This window comes from Solenopsis invicta, chromosome 15, assembly GCF_016802725.1.
Source record: "Solenopsis invicta isolate M01_SB chromosome 15, UNIL_Sinv_3.0, whole genome shotgun sequence".
Taxonomy (NCBI): Eukaryota; Metazoa; Arthropoda; class Insecta; order Hymenoptera; family Formicidae; genus Solenopsis; species Solenopsis invicta.
The window spans coordinates 10,833,404-10,859,466 of record NC_052678.1 but is presented as its reverse complement, the minus strand read 5'-3'; the positions used below and the strand labels follow the sequence as shown (position 1 = coordinate 10,859,466).

Here is a 26,063-nt window from a genome sequence, read left to right as displayed (position 1 = left end):
TTGATTCAGCTTATGTTGTTGCAATATAACATTTTCAAAATTTATTCTTTTAGATAATTCCAGGGTATATTATATTATATTTGCACACGAAAAAGAAAAAATGAAGACATGGAAAAGATTGTTATTATACTATGAGAATTCTGTGTTTTCAATCTGCACACATGCATTGATATATTTAAAATTTTTCTTTATGTCTATATCTTTTTTATTGTTATTTAATCTCATTATCATGCATTAATTGTAATATAAGCTGTTATCTCATTATGATTTTTGTATCTCATGTATGCGAAGCTATAATATATATTATAAAACATAGATATAGATGTATTATATAATTATGTATATCAGTAAAAAATATCTCATACATAAGTAAAAGTATTTTTAAGTCTTGACTTGCGTATTCTGCGAGTAATAAATTTATATTCATAATTACATTGTGATTTATTATTTTTATTATTTTATTAAGAATTACACATGAGTTATATATACATATGCACGCACTCGCGCGCATGTGTGTGTGTACACACACACACACACACACACACACACACACACACACACACACACACACATTATTATTATTTTAGTATATATGATATACTAAAATAACGATATCCAATCGTTATTTCCAGATAAATTATAATACGTGAGAATTATACACTTAATTAAATAAAGAACTTAAATTTGGAACAGTAAAATCATTAAAATATTTCTAACTTTACAGTACACTAAAAATTATCAATTATTATAACAATTTATTTTGAGAAAAACTTATGTGAACTAAATCTGATTTAGAAATCGGTTTATTTCTTACTAAATTGTAATTCTAATAACTTCAATTTTTAGGAAAAAAGTATTGAAAAAGATATGTATATTTTAACCTTTATTTAATTTTTCATTTAATTATGCAGAAAAAAAGAAATAAATTAATTATAATAATAATAGATATTTTAAGATGTTATTCCAAATAATATACAAATAATATATCTCATTATATGTAGATATATATCATTATAATATAAAAATAAATTTAAATATAAAAATATTTATAAACGCACATTTATTCCAGCATCAACAAAATACATATTCAATACATTGAAGCTATGAAAAGATCTTTGAAAGATTATGCGAATATATTCTTGATTTTATATTTGATAAAGAATTTTATAAATATTCGATGAATGCATATAGCGTGTGTGTTATACGAAAATGTATATAGTATATTTCTTATTGGAACAATCTACTGAGTTCTTGAATCGAATATTGAAATCCTTAAAGAGGATACATATCTATCTGTCAGATTATTTATATACGTGCAATAGTGCTGAATAAATAGAATTACTTTTATGTATGTACATGTGTCAATATAAAACTTTTTACATTATTTAAGTAATAAATTGTTCCAGAGAACCTTTTTCTGGTCGATAATGATCGTTAAAGCGCGTAATAAATCTACTTGTACATATTTAAATCATCTCAAGAAGTTACTTTCGAACAAATTTTATAAAAAAGTCCTAATAAACAGCCTATACACAATATATAAAACAAATATAGAAAAATCACAGATCACGCACATTTTTCATCTTAGTCTGAGTATTTAAGAAGAATATGTACAATTCATATTATAAAATTAAATATAAATTACAAATTCAATACGTATCATTACACATGATAAAATATCATAATCACATTAAATTCGGCTCCACATTGTCCTATACATTAAAAATAAAAGCTGTATATATTTTTTACGTACTTAAATGCATATAAAAATTGTTTTTGAATAAATTCTGAGTTCTATAGATTGAATGTATAATTATGACATTTAGCAATTCAAAAAATAGGAAGACAAGTAGTCAAATCAAATATGAATGTTAATTATACATTGCGGCGCAATTCTTGTCGGAAAATCGTAAAATATTCTATAAGAATATGGTTAAGATTAATTAAAATAATACAATGTTCTTTCTCTCTTTCTCTCCCTCTCAATTAAGATAAAAATTAATGTCTAGTAAAAAAATTATACATGCATTATATATAGTAATATAAAGTTGTTTGGATACATGTCGTTACGTTTTATTCATTATACTTACAAATATATATATATATATATATATATATATATATATATACATACATACATACATACATACATACATACACGGAAACATATCGTAGCACATACATCTGAACAGTTTTATAAATATAAGTTCTTTACCAAGAACGATTATTATCAACCACTATGGTTCTTTTTCCAATTATATTACTAATATCAACTACTTCAGAACTTCAACCTAACTACTTTAAACAAACAATAAAACAAATTTATACATAGGTGTGTTACTTGATGCAAAAACTTTATCGCATTTTAAGTAACAACACTAATGGGTATTATGTCTTTCTCATCAGTTATTGCATTGTGATATATATCACGAGATCATATGTTATTAAAAAAAGTTAATTTGGTATTATTTTTCTCTTTTATATTCTTTTTGTTCATCTGATGGTTCTTCACGAACGGCTAGTACCATTCTTAACATAAGAATGGCAAGTAATTTATCTAGAGGGTCCATAAATCCTCGTTGTATCCATTTTGGTATCGTCGTACGTGCATGAGAAAATCCCAACTTTTGAAGAATATAATCTATTCCATAAGGTTCTATACTTTTGCCGGCCCACGAGAGTAGCCTTGATAGAAATTCGTAACAGTATTATCTGTTAAATAGTTTCGACACAAAGAGACACACACTAAGCTTCAGAAATAACTTACCTTACTGTTGGTTCCAAGTGCCATGTTTTACATCTATATGATCGCCAATCTTTTATAAACATTTCAGCCGGATCAAATTGTTTGCGTTTCTTCTCGTCCTCGGAAGTAACAGGTAGGCTAGATATGTTAATTGTACCTGTGCTTATATTTTTTCTTTCTTGTGGATCAGGACTGTGCGCTCTCGCGCCCATATTCTGCATTGTGTGCTACAATATAGAAAATATTAGAAGAATAAAGTACTTTTTCCTAAATAAGTAAGATTCAAATTTAAAATTATTTCAAATATACTTTCAATAAAGTTCTTACCACTCTTTCCTTTTCTTTCACATATGACGTAATAAGATCATGTAGGAAGAAAAAGGCTTCAGCATCAACGGTAACAAATATATGATCTTCAAATTCTGTTATGAAACTGCATTCAACCAACGGTTTTTCGCCTGCAAATCAGAATAATAGAACATATTTTAGAATATGAATCAGAATATTTTAATAACAATTTTTAAGATTGAATGTTTTTACACATACTACATTATCTTAAAGTTATACTAATGAAATAATATCATAGATATTTTTAAATAAATCTAAGTAACAAAATTAATTTTGCATGCTCATTTAAGCATCTTATACTAATTGTTTATATTAAATAATTATGAAAGTTTTTAAATAAGTAAATGCTCTTCATTATATTATATTGGCAATACTATGCTTAATTATAGCTTAAGCCATTAAAAAAAAATGTAAATTTTAATTTGTTTGTCATTGTATTATGTATTATGTACTTTTCAAATTTCAGAAAACTTATTAAACAAGATTGTACCAACATATAAATATCGCTTAAGCATTTCTTTAAGCATATAAAGCGTAACCAACAGAATTCTATCACTTTTTATCATTCCAAACATAATAAACGTCATTCTATACTTACTATATAAAATATGCTTAGGAAGTCCTAAAAATATACGAAAGAACCAATTGCAGAATAATTAGCACAGTGGAAAGACATGTAATATTAGACTTTGTACTTTGTATCACTTAATATAAAAGGAATTGTACCAATAGTATGTTTACTAATATAATTTCATAACATTTATAAGGAAAACCACTGTACATATTAGTACCGTTAGAATATCTATTGCACATCCTCGTATTTAGCTTATTTTTATATCTCATAAAAAGTTGTATGATGTTTAATTTGTATAAAGACAAGCGATTGACATTACATAGACATATATTAAAATAATTATACAATAATCATTTAAAAATAAAATTTTTTTTTCAATTTACATACCTATAACGTCTGGTGTTCTAGCGGTTTGTAAATGTTCAGTTTTTAGATGCAACTGCAACGAAGGCAAGGCGAATATCACTTCCCGTGTGTGCGAGTGTTCTTGCAGCTTGCCAGACGTCGCGGACGTGCTCCTCCCGCGTGATGCAGTACTACCGTCCGATGTACTGTCTACTCTATCTCTCTCGACACATGGAAATCTGTCTACCGCTACGTAACGAAAGAGAAAATTAAATAAATATATAATTTTATAGAAACAAAAAATAATAATAAAATTTCTTTTATATTTGATACATACCATCGATCTCACTACTAGCAAATGCATAATGAAACCATTCTTGTAGAGATTTAAATTGCGGTGGAAATAAAACGCTTCGACTTAATCTACACACGGTTGCCATGGAATGATGCCTTGCGTGTTGTTCCTGTTGATGACCGAGACTGATGGTTAACGTTTGTACGACGTGAACGTCGTACGTGTTAGGCGCTATGTAAAAAGACAAAAAATAATAAATAAATTTATCATAGTCTATTGAGATAAAAATAGCATAATGACTATTTAATGTTAATTACTTTCAACACTCGGGATTTCTTGAGCTTCTGTAGCGAAACTTATACACGGCTCTTTTAACGAGAACAAAGCCCAGCTTTTACTTTTAAAATTAATTCCATGGAAACACGCTAAGCTAATATTACAACCGTGAAGTTCCATTGTACCACCAAGGACGGTACCAGTCGATGGTAAAGAAAATCTCAAGCTTCCTAATTGAAGACCAGCTACTTGAATTAATACTCTTTGCCAATGTCTATGATGTCTAGCATCTGATATCGCAGCTTGGTTTAAGCTCCATGGACCTCCTGCAATAAATTTAATTAGCACCATAATTTTTATTACGACAGCTTACAAATAATAATAATTTGAATTTACCGTCAACAGCAGATCTCTTCTTTTGTTCTCTCCTTTTCTTAATACTACTATTATTCATTCTTTGATGCTTGGGTTGTAACGAACTAAATACTCGTTTGCTGCTCTTAAATTGTTGACTGAAAAACTCATCTAGTTTGTAAAACATTTTCAACAAATCGGCTGTTGTTGATTTACTGATCATAATTTGTAATTGATCCCAACCCAAGTCACCATGCATAAAAATGATAGCGGGCCTGTATAAACATTTATATATATATTTTATATGTGTCACTTTATAATATTTAACTTTAACAAGATATAACACTGTATTTGCTTGCTTATGTCATTGGAGCAATACATTCAACTTTATTAAAATTAAACCAGACCTTCGCGTTGGCATGAAAGCATCACCACTGCTGCTACGATTAATCTTCCATTCATCTCTAAGAGTAACATCCAACGAAGACACTCGAGACATTAGCACACTCGTTCCCATATAATCTAATCGTAATTCTAACGCAAATAATTTCAACCCCACTGTATGATCAGGTTCTATTCCAGGTTCTTCTCGAATGTGTACTATGTGACAATGCGCAAAGAAAAGGAATGACAGATTAAACTCTATGATAGCTTATTAATGTACGCAAATGTAATTATTAAAAAAACTTACTGTAAGTATCAATTCTACTTAATTCAATTGTCCCACCAACTATACCACCTTTCGCATCTAAACTCGATCCTCCTAAACCAATGCCTATGTACAAATTTTTATGTCCTGTACTGCCAATAGACAGTCTTCCATCTGATCTGAAATCCTTCGTCATCCAGCTAACATTGCCCATTACGTTACCCATATTCATATGTACGTTTAGGCGTGTAAAATTCACTGCAAATAACACCAATGTCTCCCACGCGGATTCTCTTAATTTGACTTCGGATGATACTTGTTTGTCTGTAGTAAAGCTCCAGCCTCTTCCAATATCTGATACAAAAGTAACATGTAAGTTTTAAGTTTACTTTTCCTAACTATGGATATTGCGAAAGCAGATACCTTTCAATCGCACGGGTCTTGGCATATCATTTTCCAAAGTTAATTTCAATTTTTCTCTATTTAATATAGGACTTCTTTCAGATGCGCTTTTCGATAGTGGATCATGCCTATCGTAATGTTTCAATAAAGAGCTACCCATAACTGCTTCCTCCTGATTTAACGGGGGACTTCCATCCCCTTCGGAATATGCGGTACCCGAACTTAAATCTCCTAGAAACAAGCGTCTTACTATGCTACGTCGATACCAAGCCTTTGGAAATGCTAAAATTTCTGTTAATCGACGCATGTCATATTTAAATGAGGCAGATCCAATATCAATAATGGCTGAAAATTAATATTATATAAAATTTATTAAAACAATCGTTAAATATGTATCTAAATTAATGAATAAACTTTAAATACTTGACATTTAGATTTGTATTATATACATACTTGAAAATCGTATAACGGCACGACTGGTATCCGAAAGCTTTTTAAGTTGCTCACTTTGAAAATTCAATTTTCTGCTTCTTGACAAATGAAATTTTACAAATTCGACGTTGATGCTCAACGAATCTTTTCTCTCGCTATCAGATAAAGGTGACCATTGTGCTTCTTTTAATCCTGTTTTCTTCCCGCCGCCATATGGATGAAAAATATAAACGGAAAAATCCGCTAAACAACCTGTGACGGATAATCCTCCGATAGCAGAACCTATTTCTTTGCCTGTTGTTTGCGATTTAAACTCTCGAAATTCTATTAATTCTTCTTCAGCACGTTTCGATGAAAATACGATATCAAGGGATGGTAATTGTAGCATACATTCTACTCGTGAAACTGGCAAACACGAAAATCTACAAAAAATTAAAAATTTATTAATAAATATTTCTTAAAATTAAAAACTTAAATATAAATATTCATATAATGCTTTATATACCTAAATGTAGATGGTTGCATATGAAAATATACTATAACATCAACGGGGAAACTGGCATAAACATAATTGCTATTTGCAGCAGTCGCAGCCCATGATGTATTTTCTGTATTTTCTAAGAGAAAGCCAGCATTTGTTTGTACATTACTCTGAAAATTATTCTTACTCGGAATTGGCTCTAAAGTTTGTTCTAAAAATTCAAGGATATGAGGACTAATAATAGTTTCCTCTGGAATGCTTTGAAGAGTCATCCAAGCAAACAGGCTAGCTTTTTTAGTACTAGATCTTCTAAGCACTGTCATTGTAATTGGATTTAATAGACTGTTCTCAGCAGATACACGTGGAGATAATGATTCTTCTGGAAGAGTTTTGGATTCGTAATGAACCTGCAAAATAGCTTTTTCTTTATATTACTGTTAAAAAAAAAAAAAAAAATATATATATATATATATAATCAGATAAATAAAACGCTAAATTTTACCTTAACATCCAAACCAGGAATATGAAAAATTGTTAAATCTACTAAGGGTACACTTGTATGCTGCAGATATTTCAATCGAGACGTACTAGCTGTTGACGGCTTCTCTTTGCTATTTAAATGTTTTCTGCTACTACTGGGACTGCCAGGTTGAAATTCAAATGTACCACCAGAACATGATCTCTCTTTCTTCATTCTACTCAATCTGTAAAGAAAAAAAAGATATATTTGTCATATAAAAATTATATTTTAGAAAACATTAAGTTAAAAAATTTAATATACAATAAATTTATGTAAATTCATCGGTTTTTTCTTTCTTTAAAGCAATGAGTGTAAATTAAAATTAGAATATGTATCATTTACAGTTTAATTTCATCTTCTTTTCCTGGATCTTTTGTATGTAATACGCATTTTCCACTGTTAATTAAAACTTTGACGTCAAGTTCAAAATCTATATTAGGCTCTTGAGTTTTTTGAGATGTAATAAATGGAGAAGATGTCGATGAAGCTTGCTCTTTTCCAAATGAATCAAGTAATGGTGCACTGCAAACAAAGGGTAACGTAATATGCTTGAAAAAAGTATTTCATTAATATATACATTTATCTAAATTACTAAGAATACATACTTTCCTTCCATGCTGTCATAACTAGATGTACAACTGATATCTCTATTCTTTTTTCTCAATTCAACTCGTTCTCCTTCTATTTCAATAGTCTCTGGCCATTCTAATTCTCCCTCCGGTAAACTCAAGTCAGAACTAGCACTGGGTAGAGATGATTGCCTGATAAAGATTATAATAATTAATTTATATTTTTGATTGCTAATATAATTTCAATTATACCTGCACATTGTATGTGTATCACTAAAAGTAACTCGTGGTCCGCCGAGTCCTCTAACTCGCAGGGAAGCTGACCTATATAACAAATCATTTTTAATTATTATATATTGTATAAATGTACGTATAGAAAATTTTACTTAAAATTACTTAAAAAAAGTTTTATAGAATCATCTAATATTAATACACAAATGCGTACCGACTAGGACCGCTTCTAGGACTACTTTCATAACTAGCTGAATTTGCTGAATTAATTTCCGTATTCATATCTTCTGGACTTTCTAAATGATGTTCAGGTGTGGGTGAGGGTACGATAAACGATCTTGAACGATACGTATTCGGTTTGTTACCAAGACCTAATTTACCCTTAATACCAGAAGCTTTCACTGATTGTCTTCTTAACTTTTGTATCATATCCCTGGAAAGCACATTTCACAAGTCAAAATGTGTAATTGTAAAGAAAGAAATCATTTCATAACATACCTTCTAAAGTCTTTAAATACCATCGCTTCTAATTCATGTAGACGTTTCATTTCCTGCTCAATTGTTCCGTGCGAAGCGCCCAATGATCGCAAATCGTTTATAATTTTCGCTTGTTCGTTCATCTCTTTCTCTATTAGTTGTGATCTCTTCTTTGCATCGAGTGTAGGATCGAAGATAAATGCTGGGAGACTGTCCGTCCAATTTTTCGATTTTTTTATTAATATGCTTTCCTATAAATGCATATAATTTTAAGTAACAGATGTCGCTACCCTAATTCAATATTGAGATATTTTTAAATAATCAGATTTACAGGTATTACAAACAATCTTGATTAATACGTGCTCGCTTTACTATCAAGCTCTAATTTAAACTTTATATATAAGTAGCTTTATACACATACTATATAAAATGTGTTTTTTATTATACATTACTTACTTAAACACAATGCACAAAAGCCGTGCATAAATGATAAAAAATAAATAAAATAAAATAAAATTAACTAAACCATACTTTTTTCTTAACCTGGCTAGTGCTATTTTCTGGTTGATCTCCATCGTCGCTGTCATAATCTGGAGGAACGTGAATGTCATCTTCTTCTTCAGAACCAGTTAGCATTGTTAATGTATGTCCAAGAGCTGACAATTGTTGTCCTACATTAACATCGAGATGAATATCAACTCCTTCCATTTGCCATTGAACATTTAAAATCCATTTAGCATTATCTAAAAAAAAAAATAATTACTTTCCCAAAATTTTATATCAAAAAGAAAGTATGTATAATTATTTATGTACTTTTAAAAATTATTTTTATTTTTATTAAATATATAAATCGTACCAGATTTATCTTGTTTTTGAGCGATAGTCCTACTACACACTTCGTAAGTGCCTTCCGATACAACACATAAATTCATTATATTACTATCGGTCATATCTGGTTTCCAATCGTCCAAAGATGTTTCAAAGTCTTCTGCAAATCTCAAGCATAATCCTACGAATCTAATGAGAAAAATATAATTTGAAATGTAAGACATAAATATCAAGAGTATATAAGTAAAAAAATCATGGGCACATATGCGTACCTTCCTTTACTAACTAAACTACCGCTACTACAGGCGGATATGCTTGTATTTTCAAGTGTTACTACAACAGCACCTCGCGATTCTCCATCATAAAGACCTCTGTTTAATCTCCAATTATTTGGTGGTAAGGGATTAAGTGGTATACATATGCCCATATCATCGACTGTTAATTGCAAAAATAATGTTCCAAGATGAGGCGCGCTGAGCTGACTCGTTAGTTGTCCGAATGGAACTTTTTCAAATACTTGCTGAGTAGCAGTTAATACCTCCTTGTTCAAATTAGATCGTTTCTCATTCCAGTATTCATATGCATTTTTGTAATTTAACCAAACGAGTATAGCTTTATCGATAGCTATCGGTTGTATATAGATTAGTGGACGTTTAAGAGTAATTAAAACTACTTCCTTATCTTCACCCTGAGCCATTTCCTCTTGAAATGCATTTCGTAGTCCTATTCTAGTATTAAAGAAAGCAAATTGTTGAAATTCAGGCTCGGCTTCTTCAAATAATACATTTTTCAGTAATTGTCCCAGACTTAAATTAATATCAACTTGTGCTTTGCCAAATAATTTCATATAAGGATTAGGTTGAGTAGCTCCAGAAACATTTTGCACTCTGTTAGATAATTGGAATTCCACGGCACCGGTTTCTAACCGCACTGCCGAATTTGTCGGAGTTGTTGCAGTCAATTGAATTCTCTGAAAAGAAAAAATAAATAAAATAATATTCTCTTTGTAACAATGCATTTTTTTTTTAGATTGAGCAACAATTATTATAAATTAATAACAAACTAATTGCAGATCTCCAACAAAGCAGAATCAATAAATATATAATATAAAAGCTTTTATTAAAAAAATTCATTACCTTAATACGTATAATCAGTGAAAATAAAATTCGTTTCAAAGTAGAGTTAGTTGATTCGTCGTCTTCGAGCCACAAAGGTACTGGTTTTTCGCCTCCATAAACTTTCTGTACTACCTCGTTTACTTCTTTCATAAATACCTTTTGTACAAATACCAAATGATTTAAAAGATCTGTCGTCAAAGAGTGCTCAAATATTCCGATATCCGCAGTCGCACTCAAGTAGCTACCTTGTCTTAATACAACACCATCTCCAAAACATACTTTTATTAAAAACACAATTATTTAAACATAAAAATACTATCTACGATTCATATATTATTTACCTGCTAATTTACTATCATTCAAATTGCTGCTACCATCTTGAATGTATTCGGCCGAAACATGCACTTTAGGTAATTCAATACTCGCTTCAGGTGGTAAGTTCGCTTCTGTCACTTGCAATTTCGTCGTGAAACTTAGATTATGATGAGGCAAGTCTATAGTAAATTTAGCCTTGCTGCCCGTTATACCAGAACTATTCACCTGGTCCATCTTATACTGAGCTTGAAGAGATGGTAATAATGCCGCAGTTATGCTTAGACTTTGAAGTATTATGTGAAATTGCATAACAATAGGCTCTAAAAGACCAGACACAGCCTGTGGCTTTTCTACGTCTATCGAAGGAGCCGGCGCGTAATGATGCGGACTACCGGGAATAGCGTCTACATCGTCTTGTTGTTGTCCCCGCGACATTCTCGATGAAGTTCTAGTAACTCTTAATTCCTAGAGCAAGTATGATTTCTCTCTTTAAATATGTTTCTCTTGAGAATTTCAATGTTATTATTGCAAGATTAATATATACCTGCAATGTTGACGACAATTGTTTGCTACCTCTGGTCATCATTCCATGCAATGCTACAGGATGCTGCGGTATATCGATATTTACAGCGCCAACAGTCAATAAACCGCTATTTTTATCCTTTTGGCGCCTCGTAATGCTGGAATATAGAGCTTGGGATTTTCCAACGGTAACTTTTACGACTGTTTGTTGACTAGGGGCAACGCCTTCCAGTAAAACAATCATGGTTCTTCCAATTTGTCCAGTCATACTGCACTCTAAACTTGCGGGTCGCGATTTCTTACGGCAAGTTAGACTGGCGTGTAGGCTAGTAATTTCTGCCTCGAGTTTTAAGCCACTTAAAGTAGCCAGTAATCTGGTTCTATGAATTCGTACGACGCCAAAAATAATTAGCCTTGTTCTTTCGCCTGTTACAATGTCTGTAAATAGCGTTCGATTATTAAAACTGAAAAGATAAAGCAAATAAATTAAAAATTCTATTATAATATTCTATACTTACTTAACTCTCTCGATGGAGGAATTGGCGTTGAACTGTTCTCCGCATTCAGCCCTTTCTCAATATCAACATCTTTGGTTTCATTTAAGATTTCGTACTTCCTTCCGCTTTTATAATGCTCCGCTGCATCTGCAGGTATCGAAAATCGATGGGTAATCGTCTTAGTTTCCGGGCGAGTTGCGTACAAATCCAGAAGATAGTATATAGTTTTCCAGCATCGTGGCGTTAAGTGTGTGCTATCTTTACATGTATCCGTGAATTTATCTAAACCAGATCCGCTAGGGCTTGCTCCAAAACTGGGCGTAATAACGCCGTCGCTTAAATTAATATAGCCCTTTACACTTTTGCCAGTGCTTCGTAATTTTTGTGCGAAACTTTGCGGCCGAGATCGTACAGTCGCACCTAGTAACGCTTTCGATTGATTCGGTTCGAAACTGCTGCGAAGCAACGGTGCTTCGGCTTTTTTACCTCCCACAGGGAGGAACTGTTCTTGTAGATCAGATGCTAGAAGAATATCATTCTAGTAGTGCTTGTTGCAATATAAATTGTACATATAATTATTTAATTAATTAATAAAATATAATATATTTACTTGACGATGAGCCATTTTTCGCGACATTGTCATTAACGATTAAGTTAGTGTTGCGTTTTCCTTCAGGCTGTTGCTCCTTTAATTCCATCTGTGTCTCTTTAACATTTTGATACATGTTACTTATTTGATGTAATAATCTAAGAAGAGGCATGTTTACTTGCTGGCTTATGTAACGAATATTCAAACTAATATTAACCACTGTGCTAGTATGTTTCTTCAATTGACCTCTAGATATATATAGAACATTTTGCTTTTGTATCATATCATCTACTGTCATATCAGCCATTTTTTTAATATCAATATCCACGCCAATTCTTTCGCATAAAAATGCTGGCGTTTCTGGCGGTATATCAAGATAAAATTTCGAGTTAGCTCCTTTTCTCGACTGGGATTTATTATCTATAAAATAAAAATATATTGCTTAAGTAATGTATCATCCTATATATCCAGAAAGTTTGTTTTCATAATTTTTAAACTTACTTTTTTTCTTATCTGTTACTTTTCCAAATTCACTCACGACTATGTCAATGCGCATGGTATCCATACTGCCTACAAGAGATAAATTTGATCCTAACGAATCTAAGGAGGACATATTATTTACATTTCCTGATCCAATAACGGATAACATTTGTTGTGGCATAACCGATAAGGATGACAAAAGTGGTTCAAAAATCAAATGTGCATCCAATAATCTTAGAGAATCTTTCATTGGATATAAGAAAGCACCACTCTGTATATCGGAATCTTCAGTGTCATCGGTGGTCATAGTATTAATTTTTGAATCCTAAAAAAGAATTTTTACTCAATATCTCATACATTGGAACGACATATCTGTTACAGAGTGACAAAAATTGCGCCTTATTAAATGTACCTTTATAGATTTTTGTTCTGTACGAAAGACCTACATAAGTAAGAATAAAAATTAAAATACGCAAATTTTTAACATATACAAATTTCACATTCTCACAAACACATTTCTTATATTTTAATATTAAAAAACTATATAGGTATGATACAGTGTCTAGACTTACCCAATTCCCTTTTAAATTTCCTTTATCGTTATCCTTTATAAATTCTTGTTGTTTTGCCATCCAGCTATATAAATCTTCTCCAGTATTTATAGGTTTAGTAATATGACTTGTAGGAGACGTAATTTGGTCTAAACTGCCAGTACTATGTTGACTACCATGGCCTATGCCTCCAGAATAGATGCTAGGATTGGAACCAAGTTGATGTGAATGTGAGATATGAATTTGTGGAGTCTTCTCTTCTCTCAATGTTCCGTAACCTGGTATGGAAATAATACATATGTATACACATACATACACAAATACATACAAAAACATATATACATATATAGATAGAATTATTAATGAAAATAATTAAAAGATTAACTATAAAAGGGTAAATAAAGATGCAGCGATAATAAAAGTTCTCAAGAACGTTTAAAGAAAATGAATACTCTAGGAGTACATTAATAAAAAAGTAAAGTACACTAAAAAGATGTACAAAATTGCACAATGATAATTATATGCAAAAGAAATGAGATCATGTACAAAAGTTTAAATGTTGTTATTATTATTCCAACTGCTATCTCAAAGATGAACAAAAATTGCTAATTAAGTACTAGCTATTAAGAAAATGAAACAATTCATTCACTATCCACTTACTTATGTTATTTAGTTCTCGTGTTTGACTGAATAACCCACCACTGGTGAGTAAGGGGAAAACGATACTTGCACGTGTACTAGCAGGCACTTGCGTTGGTTGTAATGCTTTTCCTCTCTTTGGAAGAGCTACAGGTGGAGAAGGAGAGGAAAATGAATCCGGGCCTGGAACCGGTGTTGCTATAGGGGTCGTATCTTTCCCGCGAGGAGAGCTTACAGGAACCGTTAAACCATCACCACATATACCTAGTCATTTCCACATGAAGCCAAGGCATTTGTATAAGGTAATATTATGTTTGTTAATTACGGAACTAAAAAGCTAATCGATTACTAAAGAACAAAATTTTAGAGCAATAGGAAAAGAGGCTTTTATAGGCGAACATATATAAGCATTTATATACACAGGATTAGTAAAAGCATTAAAAGCAAAATGATTTCTGATAGAATCTTAATGACGGATACATATTCTGCGATTAATATATTCCATTTTTTACAAAACATATACTTTTTCTTTACGTTATAGTTTGTGTTTATAAAGCGTACTACAATAAATAATATACAGATATGTACAAATAAATCGTTCCCATTATTATACACATTATTTTAATAATTCAATTATTATAAAAATTATTTTCTATTTTAAATATTTTGTCATTATCAGTAAAAAAAAAAAAGAAAATGTGCTACTGTGTAATGTACACTGTGTAATTTGTAATACCTGACGTTTTATCTTGTCCACCTTTGATATGTGTATGTTTATGCATGTGGTCCGTGTGGATGAGCATAGCACATTCATCTGTCACTTCCTGATCATCAACATCTCCTGCACTACCCTCCCCATCCGTCAACAGATTCTCCTATAAGTATTAGCAAACTCAAGACTCCAAAATAATTTTTTAGTACCTCTAACAAAGCCAAATTCTATTAAAACATAAAATAATTTTGCATAAAATTTATTGGCTGACATTAACATGTAGTTATTGTACATCAACTTTTTTTATTTTTTCATAATATAACTTTTTAAATTGTTTTAAAAGCGTTTTAAAGCTGATTTTATAAAATAACACAATGTAATATAAAAGAATGTTTAATATATAGAAATCTTATAAGAATATTTTTAAGCTGTTTCATATATATAATTTATTAGATAACCACATATAGATCTTGCAAGCATTACTGCACCTGCACCTATAAATGTATATCAAGATATATAAAACACATAAAATTGCTCTGCATTGAACATATAGTTTGTTAAAAGCATACATATGTGTGTGTGTGTGTGTGTGTGTGTGTGTGTGTGTGTGTGTGTGTACACACACACGCACGCACGCACGCACGCACACAAACACATATATTTTTTAGCTATTATTTAATAACAATTTTGCAAGAAAAATTTTAAAGCATTGAAAATTTAAATATTTCATAAAAAAAATATATATATAAAACTACTTTTGTTATATTTTGCGTATTGAACAAATTCTGTAAAATTATTCTTTATTGAAGAATTCTTACTCCTTTTTACATTGAATTCTTCCTCCACTTCTGTCTTATTTACTTGCTGAAAGAAGAAGTTCCTAGCAAATTATGCTTTTTCTATTAACAAATTTTGGCTATCTCAGATATTATGATAGGATACAAAATATATAAAAATTATACAAATTATTATTATTAAATTATTAAATCTTAGAATTTTTTAATATTCATATAAATGTAAAGTTTTTTCTTCTTTTTGTCAATATTACAAAAAAAAAAACATCAATACTAAGGCTCAAATCATAATCATTATATGTATATTTACCTACGTATAATAAAAAATATTTTACCTCGTCAGGATCTGACACAGCAAACGTAACGTTTAACGGTTTAACGTGTTTAGTTTTGTAATTATGTTCCAGTAATAACGGCGTATAAAGTACATTTTTCCATTGTCTGCTTAATACAATGACGCCCTATAATGTAAAAAAATATAAAATTTATAAAATAAAGATACAAATTTCATATAAATTATATTTGATAAAAACATACATCACATGTCAATTATTTTAATGATTATTACCTGTCGGAGTGTAGAAAGAAGCGGTAAATCAGATTCTTTTAAATTAGCTTCAATATTTATGATTTCAGATAATAAAACGTAATTTTGTAATATAGTACATAATTGACAAGAAGGATCTTCCTGCAATGTTTTTGCTAAAGGTGTTAATCTTCCGTAACGACTCTGTATGCAAAAAAATCAATATTAGTATTTAAAAAAATCAAGAAAAAATACTTTTTTTTATCGTACATCAAAATTACATACTTTCAGAGGCATATGTAGCCCTTGTACGTCTAACGCTTCTGCCATAAGACAAGCAACAATTGCGGTGGATCTTCGGTACATTGTTCTAAACATATGAACAATACGGATTGCGAATTTGTTACTGGGATTCATCCATGCATTTATCGCAGGAGATGCCGTACTGAGTAAATTCCAATCTAATCTTGTGTAATCGATTTTTCTCGTTATTGGAGTACGTGGAGGCGCAGCAAAGTTAAACCATACCGTTTTTAATTCAATAACGCACGATACAGTATTGCCGTTTGTCACTTTTGATGTAAGACTGGTGCATGTAGCGCTCATATTCATTTGAGTGCCAGCATTTATCGGTTTTGTTTCTGCTTCTGCAGTAGTTGCTGCTGATGCTAAAAGTAAAATAAACTAAGTAAATGTAATATTAATGTGATATCACGTAAATCATAATTTTTTTTTACCAGCGGCATTGTTATCTAATTCGTCTTGGCTTTTAACACTGTCTGTGCAAAATACTTCAGTCTCATTTTTTTTGTCACCGTCACCGTTTTCTCCTTTTTCAAACTGAGATCTCTTTACCACTTTTAATTTAATTCCTTCAAAACCACATTCAAACATAATAAATCCTAATCTGTCTTCTCCACATCCCATGGTAAATTCTTCAGTAGCTTGCGGTGGTCCAGTCTGTCTCTAAAATATGTGTAAAGTATTACAGGCATTGTTATTGAAATAATATTAAGAAACAAATCTACATACATTCTGCTTTTCTTTTTCATCCATCAGATAATGTAAATAATAATCAATACATTTTAATGGCGAGGTCATTCTTGTGCAGGTAAATAATACTTTCGAATAATGAGCAGGTATAGCAGTTATCACTGCATCCTTTAATATCGAAGACTCATTTCTTAACCTTCTTAATTGAGAATGTGCTTTGCCTATCAAAAAGTAAAATTTTATAATGCACAGAATATGTGCGTGAGCATATACATCTATTTATTTATTTATATATATATATATATATATATACCGATATTTAAAGTTACTATAATTTCTTCTTGCTGCTTCTCCGACGTTTCTATGTATACCGTTTCTCCTCCCACATCAGCCACTACTGCAGTCGTTTGATGTCCAGATAAAAATGCTTTACTGATTTTGTTTACCTTCTTCTGATTCGGTAATGCAGCTGGTTTATGAAAAGTTTGAACAACTTCTCGAGCTTGTTTTCCTAGATAAAATCTCGCAGTGACATCATCGAGACAAATAGCGAACAGTGATACACACGTCAAATCTCGAATATTTTCTAATGCAGAGAACGAAATAATTTCTTCAACGACAGATGCTTGTAATAATGTTAAATTCAACTGAAAAGATTTTAAATATAAAGAATATGTACATGAGAAATTCGTTGAAAATTTATTTATTGTAAAATTATTGTTACCTTTGGTAAAATAATACTGCCTTGTATTTGCGTCGTAATACTTTCTTCATAGACATTTGTCTGTAGTGCAATTTTGCCTATTAAAAATAAAAGAAATTTTTAATACAAACCAATTTCATTTATACAAAAAATATATCAAAAACTAACATTTATTATCACCTTGCCCATTTTTAAGATTCCTTTCTGCAGTAGAGCGTTTTGAACTAGTTTGGACTTGACTCCAATACGATAAACTTTGATCCTGTTTTAAAATATTTGCATCCTCTACTTTGCTTATACATTCGTTGTGAAGATGATTTAAGATTGTCAATGGATGTAAACTAGCCAAAGTTGGTATAATACTGTCAATAAATCGTTGAAGTGATTCTAAAACCATGGGACTTAGCATAATATCGACATCGCCTTTAAATTTGACAATAACCGTTGTGCGTAGTCCGGTTTCGTGCAATATTGCTAATAATTCCTCCTCATTATGCATCGCATTATCTTCTTCACCTAATTGCATATAAAATCTCTGACTTTTTTCTTGAAACTATATTTAAACATACAATTAATAATACAATAATAATAATATTGTACCTTCCGTTTGATTTAAAGTTACATCGTCCCACAAATAAGGATGTGTAGGCGTTTTGTTGGATGAACTTGCGACAGGCGAACCGTCGGAACGTGTTACCATTTTCAATGATGTAAAACCTTCTGTGACAGTTTCAAGTTTTGGTATATATCGTCCACCAATATAAACTAATCTACCATCCTCTGCACGTTGAAATACAGGAGTAGTAAATGCATCACCACCACAAGGTAATGACGATTGATTCCAGTTTGAACAACGAACCTAACATTTTTTTATTATGTATAAGTAGTTATACGCGCGGTACCAAATTAGATATTAATTATTAGCTTTTATACACACACACACACACACACACACACACACACACACACACACAAAATTAAATTCATGCTAATACAAAAATACCTGTGTTAGATGGCTGACATAACTCGACATCAATAATGGTGAATCTACGATCGGTTTATTCACTTGCATGTGCAAATTTACAAGTGTAACATCTTCTTGTGAAGATACGGCAGAAATAAAACTGGTAGATGATACCGAATGGCTATCTGACGAATCTTGCAAACCGCAGTTTTCAGTTTGATCAACTTCATTTTGAAAACTAGTATTTCTATTGATCCTAGGACTCCTTTTTGTATTTAATATTTGTGTTTTTGCTCTTTCTAATGTATGCGCTTTATCCGTCGAGATATTTACATTAGCCGAGCTCTCAACAATAGATAAGTCCGATGAAAATTTTTTCTTTATACTGTCATTGCGGTTTAAAATACTGCCAGAACCGACAATGGATTGACGTAAACTAGACGTTCGACTTCCACTTAATCCATGACTCATATCTTCATCGGCCGAATAAAATGCTTCCGAATGATTTTCAGACGACATTGATACTGTACGTTGTACCTGTAAACGTAAAGTGATTGTAATAAATAAAGTAGCAAAAATTTTTTGCACAGATAAATTATTTTGTATATTCTACCTCTTGCTTTAATCGTTCTTCTGAATTTGTTCTTGCATATAACGAATAATGAGAATCCGATACATTCACTCCTTCACCTTCTCTTGTAGTCGATTGTGTAGAAGTAGAGAGATTAAATTCAGTTGAAACTGTAGGTAAAGATTGTGGACTGCTTGATTCAAGTGTTTCAATATTCTCTGATGTAGTAAAGTAATCTACAGCCAATTTGGAATCGGATACGCTACTTTTGGGCACAGTTTCAATTTCTGGTACGCTTAAGATGGATTTACTGCGTTCTGCATTTAATTTAGAATCAGAATCTAATTTTTGAGGTAATTGTGCTACAGGACTAGCGTCAATCAAACGAGAATAGGGTACATCTTTCGCATTCGGTCCACTGCAACAAAATCATATAATTACCTTTAAATAAAGATTTTATAAGTTTTTGTAAAATTATATCTTTAGATAACTTTTACATAAACTATTTTTTAATTCAATCATTTATGCAGTAAATAATACTACTTTAATATTGTTAATAATACATACATACATACGTACGTACGTACGTACGTACGTACGTACATACGTACATACGTACATACATACATACATACATACATACATACATATATACATATATATATATATATATATATATATATATATATATATAGAGAGAGAGAGAGAGAGAGAGAGAGAGAAAGACATATACAGATTACAAAAAACAAGATATAATTTTTAGATTAAATCATGCAATGTCAAAACATAAAATAATTGTTTAATTGTTTAAATATCTAAAAATATTTAAATAATTAAAAAACCGCCGCAAATTCCAAAGATTACCGCATCGATGTATAAGAAAATCTTCTGTCCAACGATTTCCTATCTCCACTGGATATTAGTGGACTTGCAGACGCAACGTTTAATTTTGTACTATTATTTTCTTCTTTATTATGATCGGTCACAGACCTTGGACGTTCAATACTTTTCTTCAGAGTTTGTGAACCATCCTGACTGACTGTTACTTTCAATCCTGTCATTGGATAACATACATCTTGCAAAGATATATCCTGTAAGCTGTATGGTGGTGTATGAAATATCAGTTGCCCATCATGCAAAATAGACTGTCCAAACCCTTTCTCTTTACCAGGTTCATGAATTCTATGAATAAAAACAATTTATATTCAAAATAAGAAGAACGTACTATTACGATAAGTTGCTGAATTAATCGTCAAGCATATTCAATATGTAAAAATAAATATCTACCTATAGGCAGCAATATTAATACCATCCTGAAGATCATGGTAGCTTGGTTTGAAAAATCTTGGTCCATTCCGGTTATTGCCAAAGAATACGCATCCTCCTATACAACCACATTTCGTTGCTTTTATTCCACTTTCTTGTGGCCATAGAAACCACAAACGTTTTGTGACTTCATCGTGCATTTTTAAATATTTATTTTGTACTAAGTGTAAATTGTGTTCTGGAGTTGGAAGAGAAATCGCGGCTTCTAGAACAACTGGACCCAAAGATATTGATCCTACCTCAAGCCATATATCTGAACCATCACCTGTTACACATATAAGAAATATATTAAATTTTTTTTTATTAAAAATTCAAACACCATTTGATTTCTCACAAAGTAAAGTTTTTTAAAAAAGTTTTTTACAGTAAGCAGTAGAAAAATACCTGACATTCGGCTGCTTGCGTTATTATGTGATCTACCGCTACCAGTTGTATTAGTATTACTTGTATTTGCAAAATAATCTGCAGCAGACACAAACTGCCGGATAGATATTGTAGGTAAAACAGCGGTAACGCCCGACTTTACTTGATGTCCATGAAGATTACAAGTAGCAACGCGAATCGGAGATATCCAAAATTGTATGGCAGTACCCGCTTCTTGTAGGTATAAATCAACAGCATCTATGGACATTCTCGTCATTCTATACTTAATGTCTTCGGAACTTGGACACCTGTAATATAAGATTTCACTTGAAAATAACAGTAATAATGATAATGATAATAATGATAACAGTAATGGAGGCAATGTATATCAATAATCCTATATCTTTTTTATTGTAAAAAAACAAAAGATATACCTATAATGCTTATCGATATCGCTCTCTGGACATTGTAGTGGCGCGAGACCATGGTGGCATTGGAAAGGTAAATTGGGCGGACGTAAACTGTTCTCGGTACTTTTTGCCATTAATAAGAAAGTCTCTAATGATGTAACAAAATGATGTAATTGAGGAGAAGTAATCTTTCCGCTTAATTTACCCAATTGCACTTCGATCAACCATGCATATTCCAATGTTTCTTGATCCAAACTTCTTCCTTCATTACTAAACATAGCATGACCTCTAACTTGCAATGCACTCAACATCAAATGCCCCTGATTTAAATGATGTTCTTTATGCGATCTTGTTATGTTGTCTGTAACTAAAGCAATAGCAGGAGAAAGCAATAATTGAAGTTGCGTTTCTTTGTAACCCTTCCTCATTTCAAATCCAAAACGTTCTAAAAGTATTACTGGACATGGTGGATCATTTTCATTGCAATTCTTTATTAAATGGGCTTGAATGTCGTGCATAGTAACGCCAACAGTCACTTCTAATGGTCTATAATCTCTCGGATCAAATGGTTTAGATTTTATTTCTTCATCTTCCATAGATGCCTCAATACTGCTGTTTTGTACATCTTTATCTTTATTTCTTTCTGCATTTACAGTTGTCGAAGTGTTTCTACTTTGTTGCATATCGGTAAACATTTGATAATCTCCAAATAAATTTTCCTTCAAGTGCATGAAGTTCTTTAGCAAAGATCCATATAAAATCAGTATAGATGGTCCGATTTCCAGTTCTATGCTAACTTTATCAGGTGTTATGGACTGCGGATCAAATTTTTGTGCACCACTTCTTGCCCACTGCAAGCCTGGCGATTTTCTGCATTTAGGTATTCGCATAGGAGATAAGAGAATTTCTTCTTTTTCTGGAGTAGTTATATTAGCTTGTGGAGTAGGACCTAAAGGTGGACACAGATGATAAGTATAATTAATACTTAACGCCACAATCGGCACAGACCAGCAGTCAACCCAGCCTGATTCCTTTTGACAAAAGTTTCTCCATTTCTTGCCTCCATTCAACTCGTGCAAATGCTTATGAGATCCATCGCGCGTCATGATTTTTGCATTTTTATCTAATGCTAATAAAATAACACGATTGGTATTAACTTCCGGCAAATAGAACAAAAGATCAACGCTTTCTCCTTGAATCCAGAAACGCAAGGGTATTGTGACAGGTAAAAAGTCTACAAATGGAAGATCAAACGAGAGATCGAAAAGCTCTCCGCAAAAAGCAATGTGCGCATTCTCTTGGTTCTGAGACGAGCAATCGATCCAATTGTATTCATTGCAGAGAGTGATCAATTCAAATTCTTTCAAAAGTAAACTAAATTTCCAAGTATATGGAACAAAATGTAGAATATCAGGTCTCGCTTTACTCGCCCAATCATTGATCATATCTTGAAAAAAGTCTTTATGCGAATAAACTAAATTAGCGGTTGCTTTGCATCCAGTTAAATTCAACGTCCATTCTTGATGATCGTTCCATTTAATGGGATAATGACACTTTACTCCAAATTCCAAGGTTTCACTTTCAACTAGACTCCGATACTGTAGACTAGATGTAGCTTCCAAATGTAGAAGCTGACCCGTTATCTTTGTAGTATAACCATCTTGTAATACTATCCATGGCATTGTAATTTCTAAATATGATCCTGGCCCTACGTTAACGTGAACAGCATTCGTTTCTCTATTTTTGCTAAATAATATATCTATTGTTGCCTCATTCAATGTGGACAATCTAATGTCAAACGATTGAACTTGTCTTTTATCTCCTGGTTTAGGCAATTTTGTAATTTTCAATGGTTGGTAATCATTGGGAAAAAAGAATTTAAATAAATGCTCTCGTTGCCTATCAGCCCAAGGACCATAACTAAAATCTGTACCCTTGCCACACTTAATATCAATGCCCCATATAGGAGGCATTGCCTCAACCATGTCTCCATTCACCAGTTGTATCATTTCAGGATGTTCCGGTACAACGCCAGATTCGTCCATATAATAATAAACTTCCATATTATTTGAACTTAGAACAACAAAGCCTTCTCCCATGTATCTGGGTGGATCGTCAACCATTCCAGTGTACTTTGGGCTAGGAGCCAAAATAACTTTAAAGTTTTCAGCCTTACATTTGGTGAAATGCATAAAATGATCGTGCCTAGATGCTGCTGGTTTTGTAGAATATACAAAATGTGCTTCTTCTACTGTTATCGATAACGTGGTTGGTACTAAACGATTACCAAATACCAATCTTCCCTAAAAAAAAAAAGGGAAGAAACACATTGCAAATGTTACAAGTTTATCTGTAAACAAGTATAAAATAGAATTAAGGTCAAATAGAAACTTCTTGTTACTGACTGTGCAAATATCTAATTTTATGACTGGTATCAAGTCTCTCCAAGTACGTGCAATCACATGAGCTTCCTTTTTTCTGATATTATCCACGTGACGAGATACATCCATTGGATTAATTTGTGAATGACGACTTTCATTAGCTGCATTATTTACAGACTCTCCATCCAGATCGTCACTGTTCATATTATGGCTTTCTTCATTAGCAAACATTTGTGGCGTGAGACCAAAAGTTTTCTCTAATTGTGCATAAAGTTGACAGCGATTGTAAACGTGTAACTCAAAGCCATTTAACATAACTGATAATCGTGTGTCAGAATGTGAAAGATCTACAATATAAAAAATTTTATTTTACTTTGATTACAAAATTTATAGAAATTATTACATTAAACCGTTAAGAAAAATACCTTCTGATACATCTTTAGGAACATAGCTTCTCCACCACCTAAATATGAGCCAGCCGTCTTGAATTCTAAAACTATAATCTGTTGTTATATAAACTATGTCCCTAAACATTATTTTCCCACTTAAAGCACTTAGTGTGAAAGATCCTGTAAGCAAAGTAAAAGGGAAATAAATATCTTGAAATAATTTGTCAATTTTTTGTTAATTATAATATGCATTCTTACCAACTTTAACATATCCGTCTCTAATAACAAATCGATTTAACAACTTTGTCAATATATAACCAGCCACTCTACTATTATAATAAGTGATATAAACAATCCAGGATATGGCAGATACTAGAGAACATAGCAACCATATAAAGTGGCTATCCATTTTAAGATCATCCAGAATGACATGTTCAGAATAATTCCAAAATGCTGATTCAATCCCAAGGAAAGATGAGACTGTAGCATTATACATTTCATTTTCCTCCATGATGTTGTTTTCTTTTAACTATTTAATTAGAAACTATTATTTATAGTACTGAAACAATAAAAAAATATATTTAATATATTTAATAACCACAAAATTTGTATATATATAATAAATGTACCACATAATGAATGTAATTATTTAATCTTTTACAAATTAGAGAAGAAAATTCTAAAAATTTATTACACTATTATAGTTTCACTATTCAGCATAAATCTATCTCTATACTTTGGCTACCTCATTTATCATAACCTATACATTTTAACATAAAATAATTAAAATAATTTAATTATTAAAATGATTGGAATATAATACTTGTCCTACGATCATTCATCCAGTTCCTTAAAACATATAATAAAACTGCGTTGACACGTCAAAAGAAATTTTATAGATATCACAAGAAACAAAATAAAAATTTTATTTTCAGGTATGTTCAACAAATGTCATATACGCATTCGTTGTATACAACAAAAATTTAACGTTTCTCTTTCCCAAAAATCATTGTAACGATTTCATCTACGGAAAAAGCAATTACTTGTTCAATGTAAAACGACATTTTACTTTAACGATTTACCTTTACTAGATAGTTGGGTATAAAGCACATTGACATTTTGTTGTACCGTTCATATTTTTACGCTTGTCATTATAATAATTCTATTTTCATTATAATAATCCTGGAGAGAGAAATTTTGGAGAGAGAACTGTCATCAATGGACAATGACACGCATAACCACTCCATACTTGACGTATATGTTTGACCAATGTATTGTTAAGGTAAGTTCATATGATGCGTCCAAAAAAAATTTATATATATGTGTGTGTGTGTGTGTATGGTGGTGTGTGTGTAGATCAGAAAAAACCTCTGAGAACGGCCTTTTTTATAGAACGGTCGAAAATAGCGTCACCAAAGTATAAGTGCAAAATTTGATGTGAATTATATGGTAGAATGGATTTAAAAAGCATTTTACATAAAAAATAAATAGTATTGTTTAAACAGCATAAGATTGTTAGACCAATGAGAATTTTATGTTAATCAATATGGCAACTATATGTTGCATGCTTATTGGTCCAAAGGGTCTTACGTTATGTTTTTACTTCAAAGCCCTATTTTTGAGTAAAAAAATACAAATAACATTCATTATTATACGGCAATTTCGGTGGTTCCACGAGAAAGGCCGGGATGGC

General features: G+C 31.4%; 1 protein-coding gene across 13 annotated transcripts; it reads right to left on the bottom strand.

The window, feature by feature from the left end:
- Positions 1 to 1,043: 1,043 nt before the first annotated feature.
- Positions 1,044 to 25,645, bottom strand: LOC105199721 (transmembrane protein KIAA1109). 13 transcript variants are annotated; one of them, XM_039457742.1, is made up of 51 exons: positions 25,453 to 25,645; positions 24,629 to 24,929; positions 24,407 to 24,550; positions 24,006 to 24,328; positions 21,625 to 23,903; positions 21,212 to 21,498; positions 20,789 to 21,092; positions 20,366 to 20,683; positions 19,544 to 19,919; positions 18,970 to 19,467; positions 18,567 to 18,825; positions 18,135 to 18,482; positions 17,988 to 18,064; positions 17,577 to 17,910; positions 17,303 to 17,484; positions 17,008 to 17,236; positions 16,556 to 16,938; positions 16,313 to 16,474; positions 16,080 to 16,205; positions 14,975 to 15,113; positions 14,260 to 14,502; positions 13,621 to 13,877; positions 13,461 to 13,490; positions 13,070 to 13,373; positions 12,590 to 12,988; positions 12,001 to 12,501; positions 11,505 to 11,920; positions 10,987 to 11,425; positions 10,664 to 10,923; positions 9,800 to 10,497; positions 9,556 to 9,716; positions 9,231 to 9,442; positions 8,721 to 8,950; positions 8,437 to 8,655; positions 8,244 to 8,315; positions 8,028 to 8,183; positions 7,765 to 7,944; positions 7,405 to 7,606; positions 6,927 to 7,309; positions 6,443 to 6,843; positions 6,011 to 6,334; positions 5,630 to 5,941; positions 5,346 to 5,538; positions 4,981 to 5,213; positions 4,626 to 4,910; positions 4,351 to 4,539; positions 4,056 to 4,262; positions 3,693 to 3,716; positions 3,074 to 3,204; positions 2,768 to 2,973; positions 1,044 to 2,685 (listed from the first exon to the last, which is right to left on the bottom strand). In XM_039457742.1, exons 2-51 carry the CDS (start codon positions 24,879 to 24,881, stop codon positions 2,466 to 2,468), a joined length of 15,108 nt encoding a protein of 5,035 aa, XP_039313676.1. In that variant the 5' UTR covers positions 24,882 to 24,929; positions 25,453 to 25,645; the 3' UTR covers positions 1,044 to 2,465. The 13 variants fall into 13 exon arrangements, with proteins under 13 accessions (XP_039313676.1, XP_039313677.1, XP_039313680.1 ...); XM_039457743.1 differs by having other exon boundaries at positions 9,243 to 9,442; XM_039457746.1 differs by having other exon boundaries at positions 14,260 to 14,385.
- Positions 25,646 to 26,063: the final 418 nt, after the last annotated feature.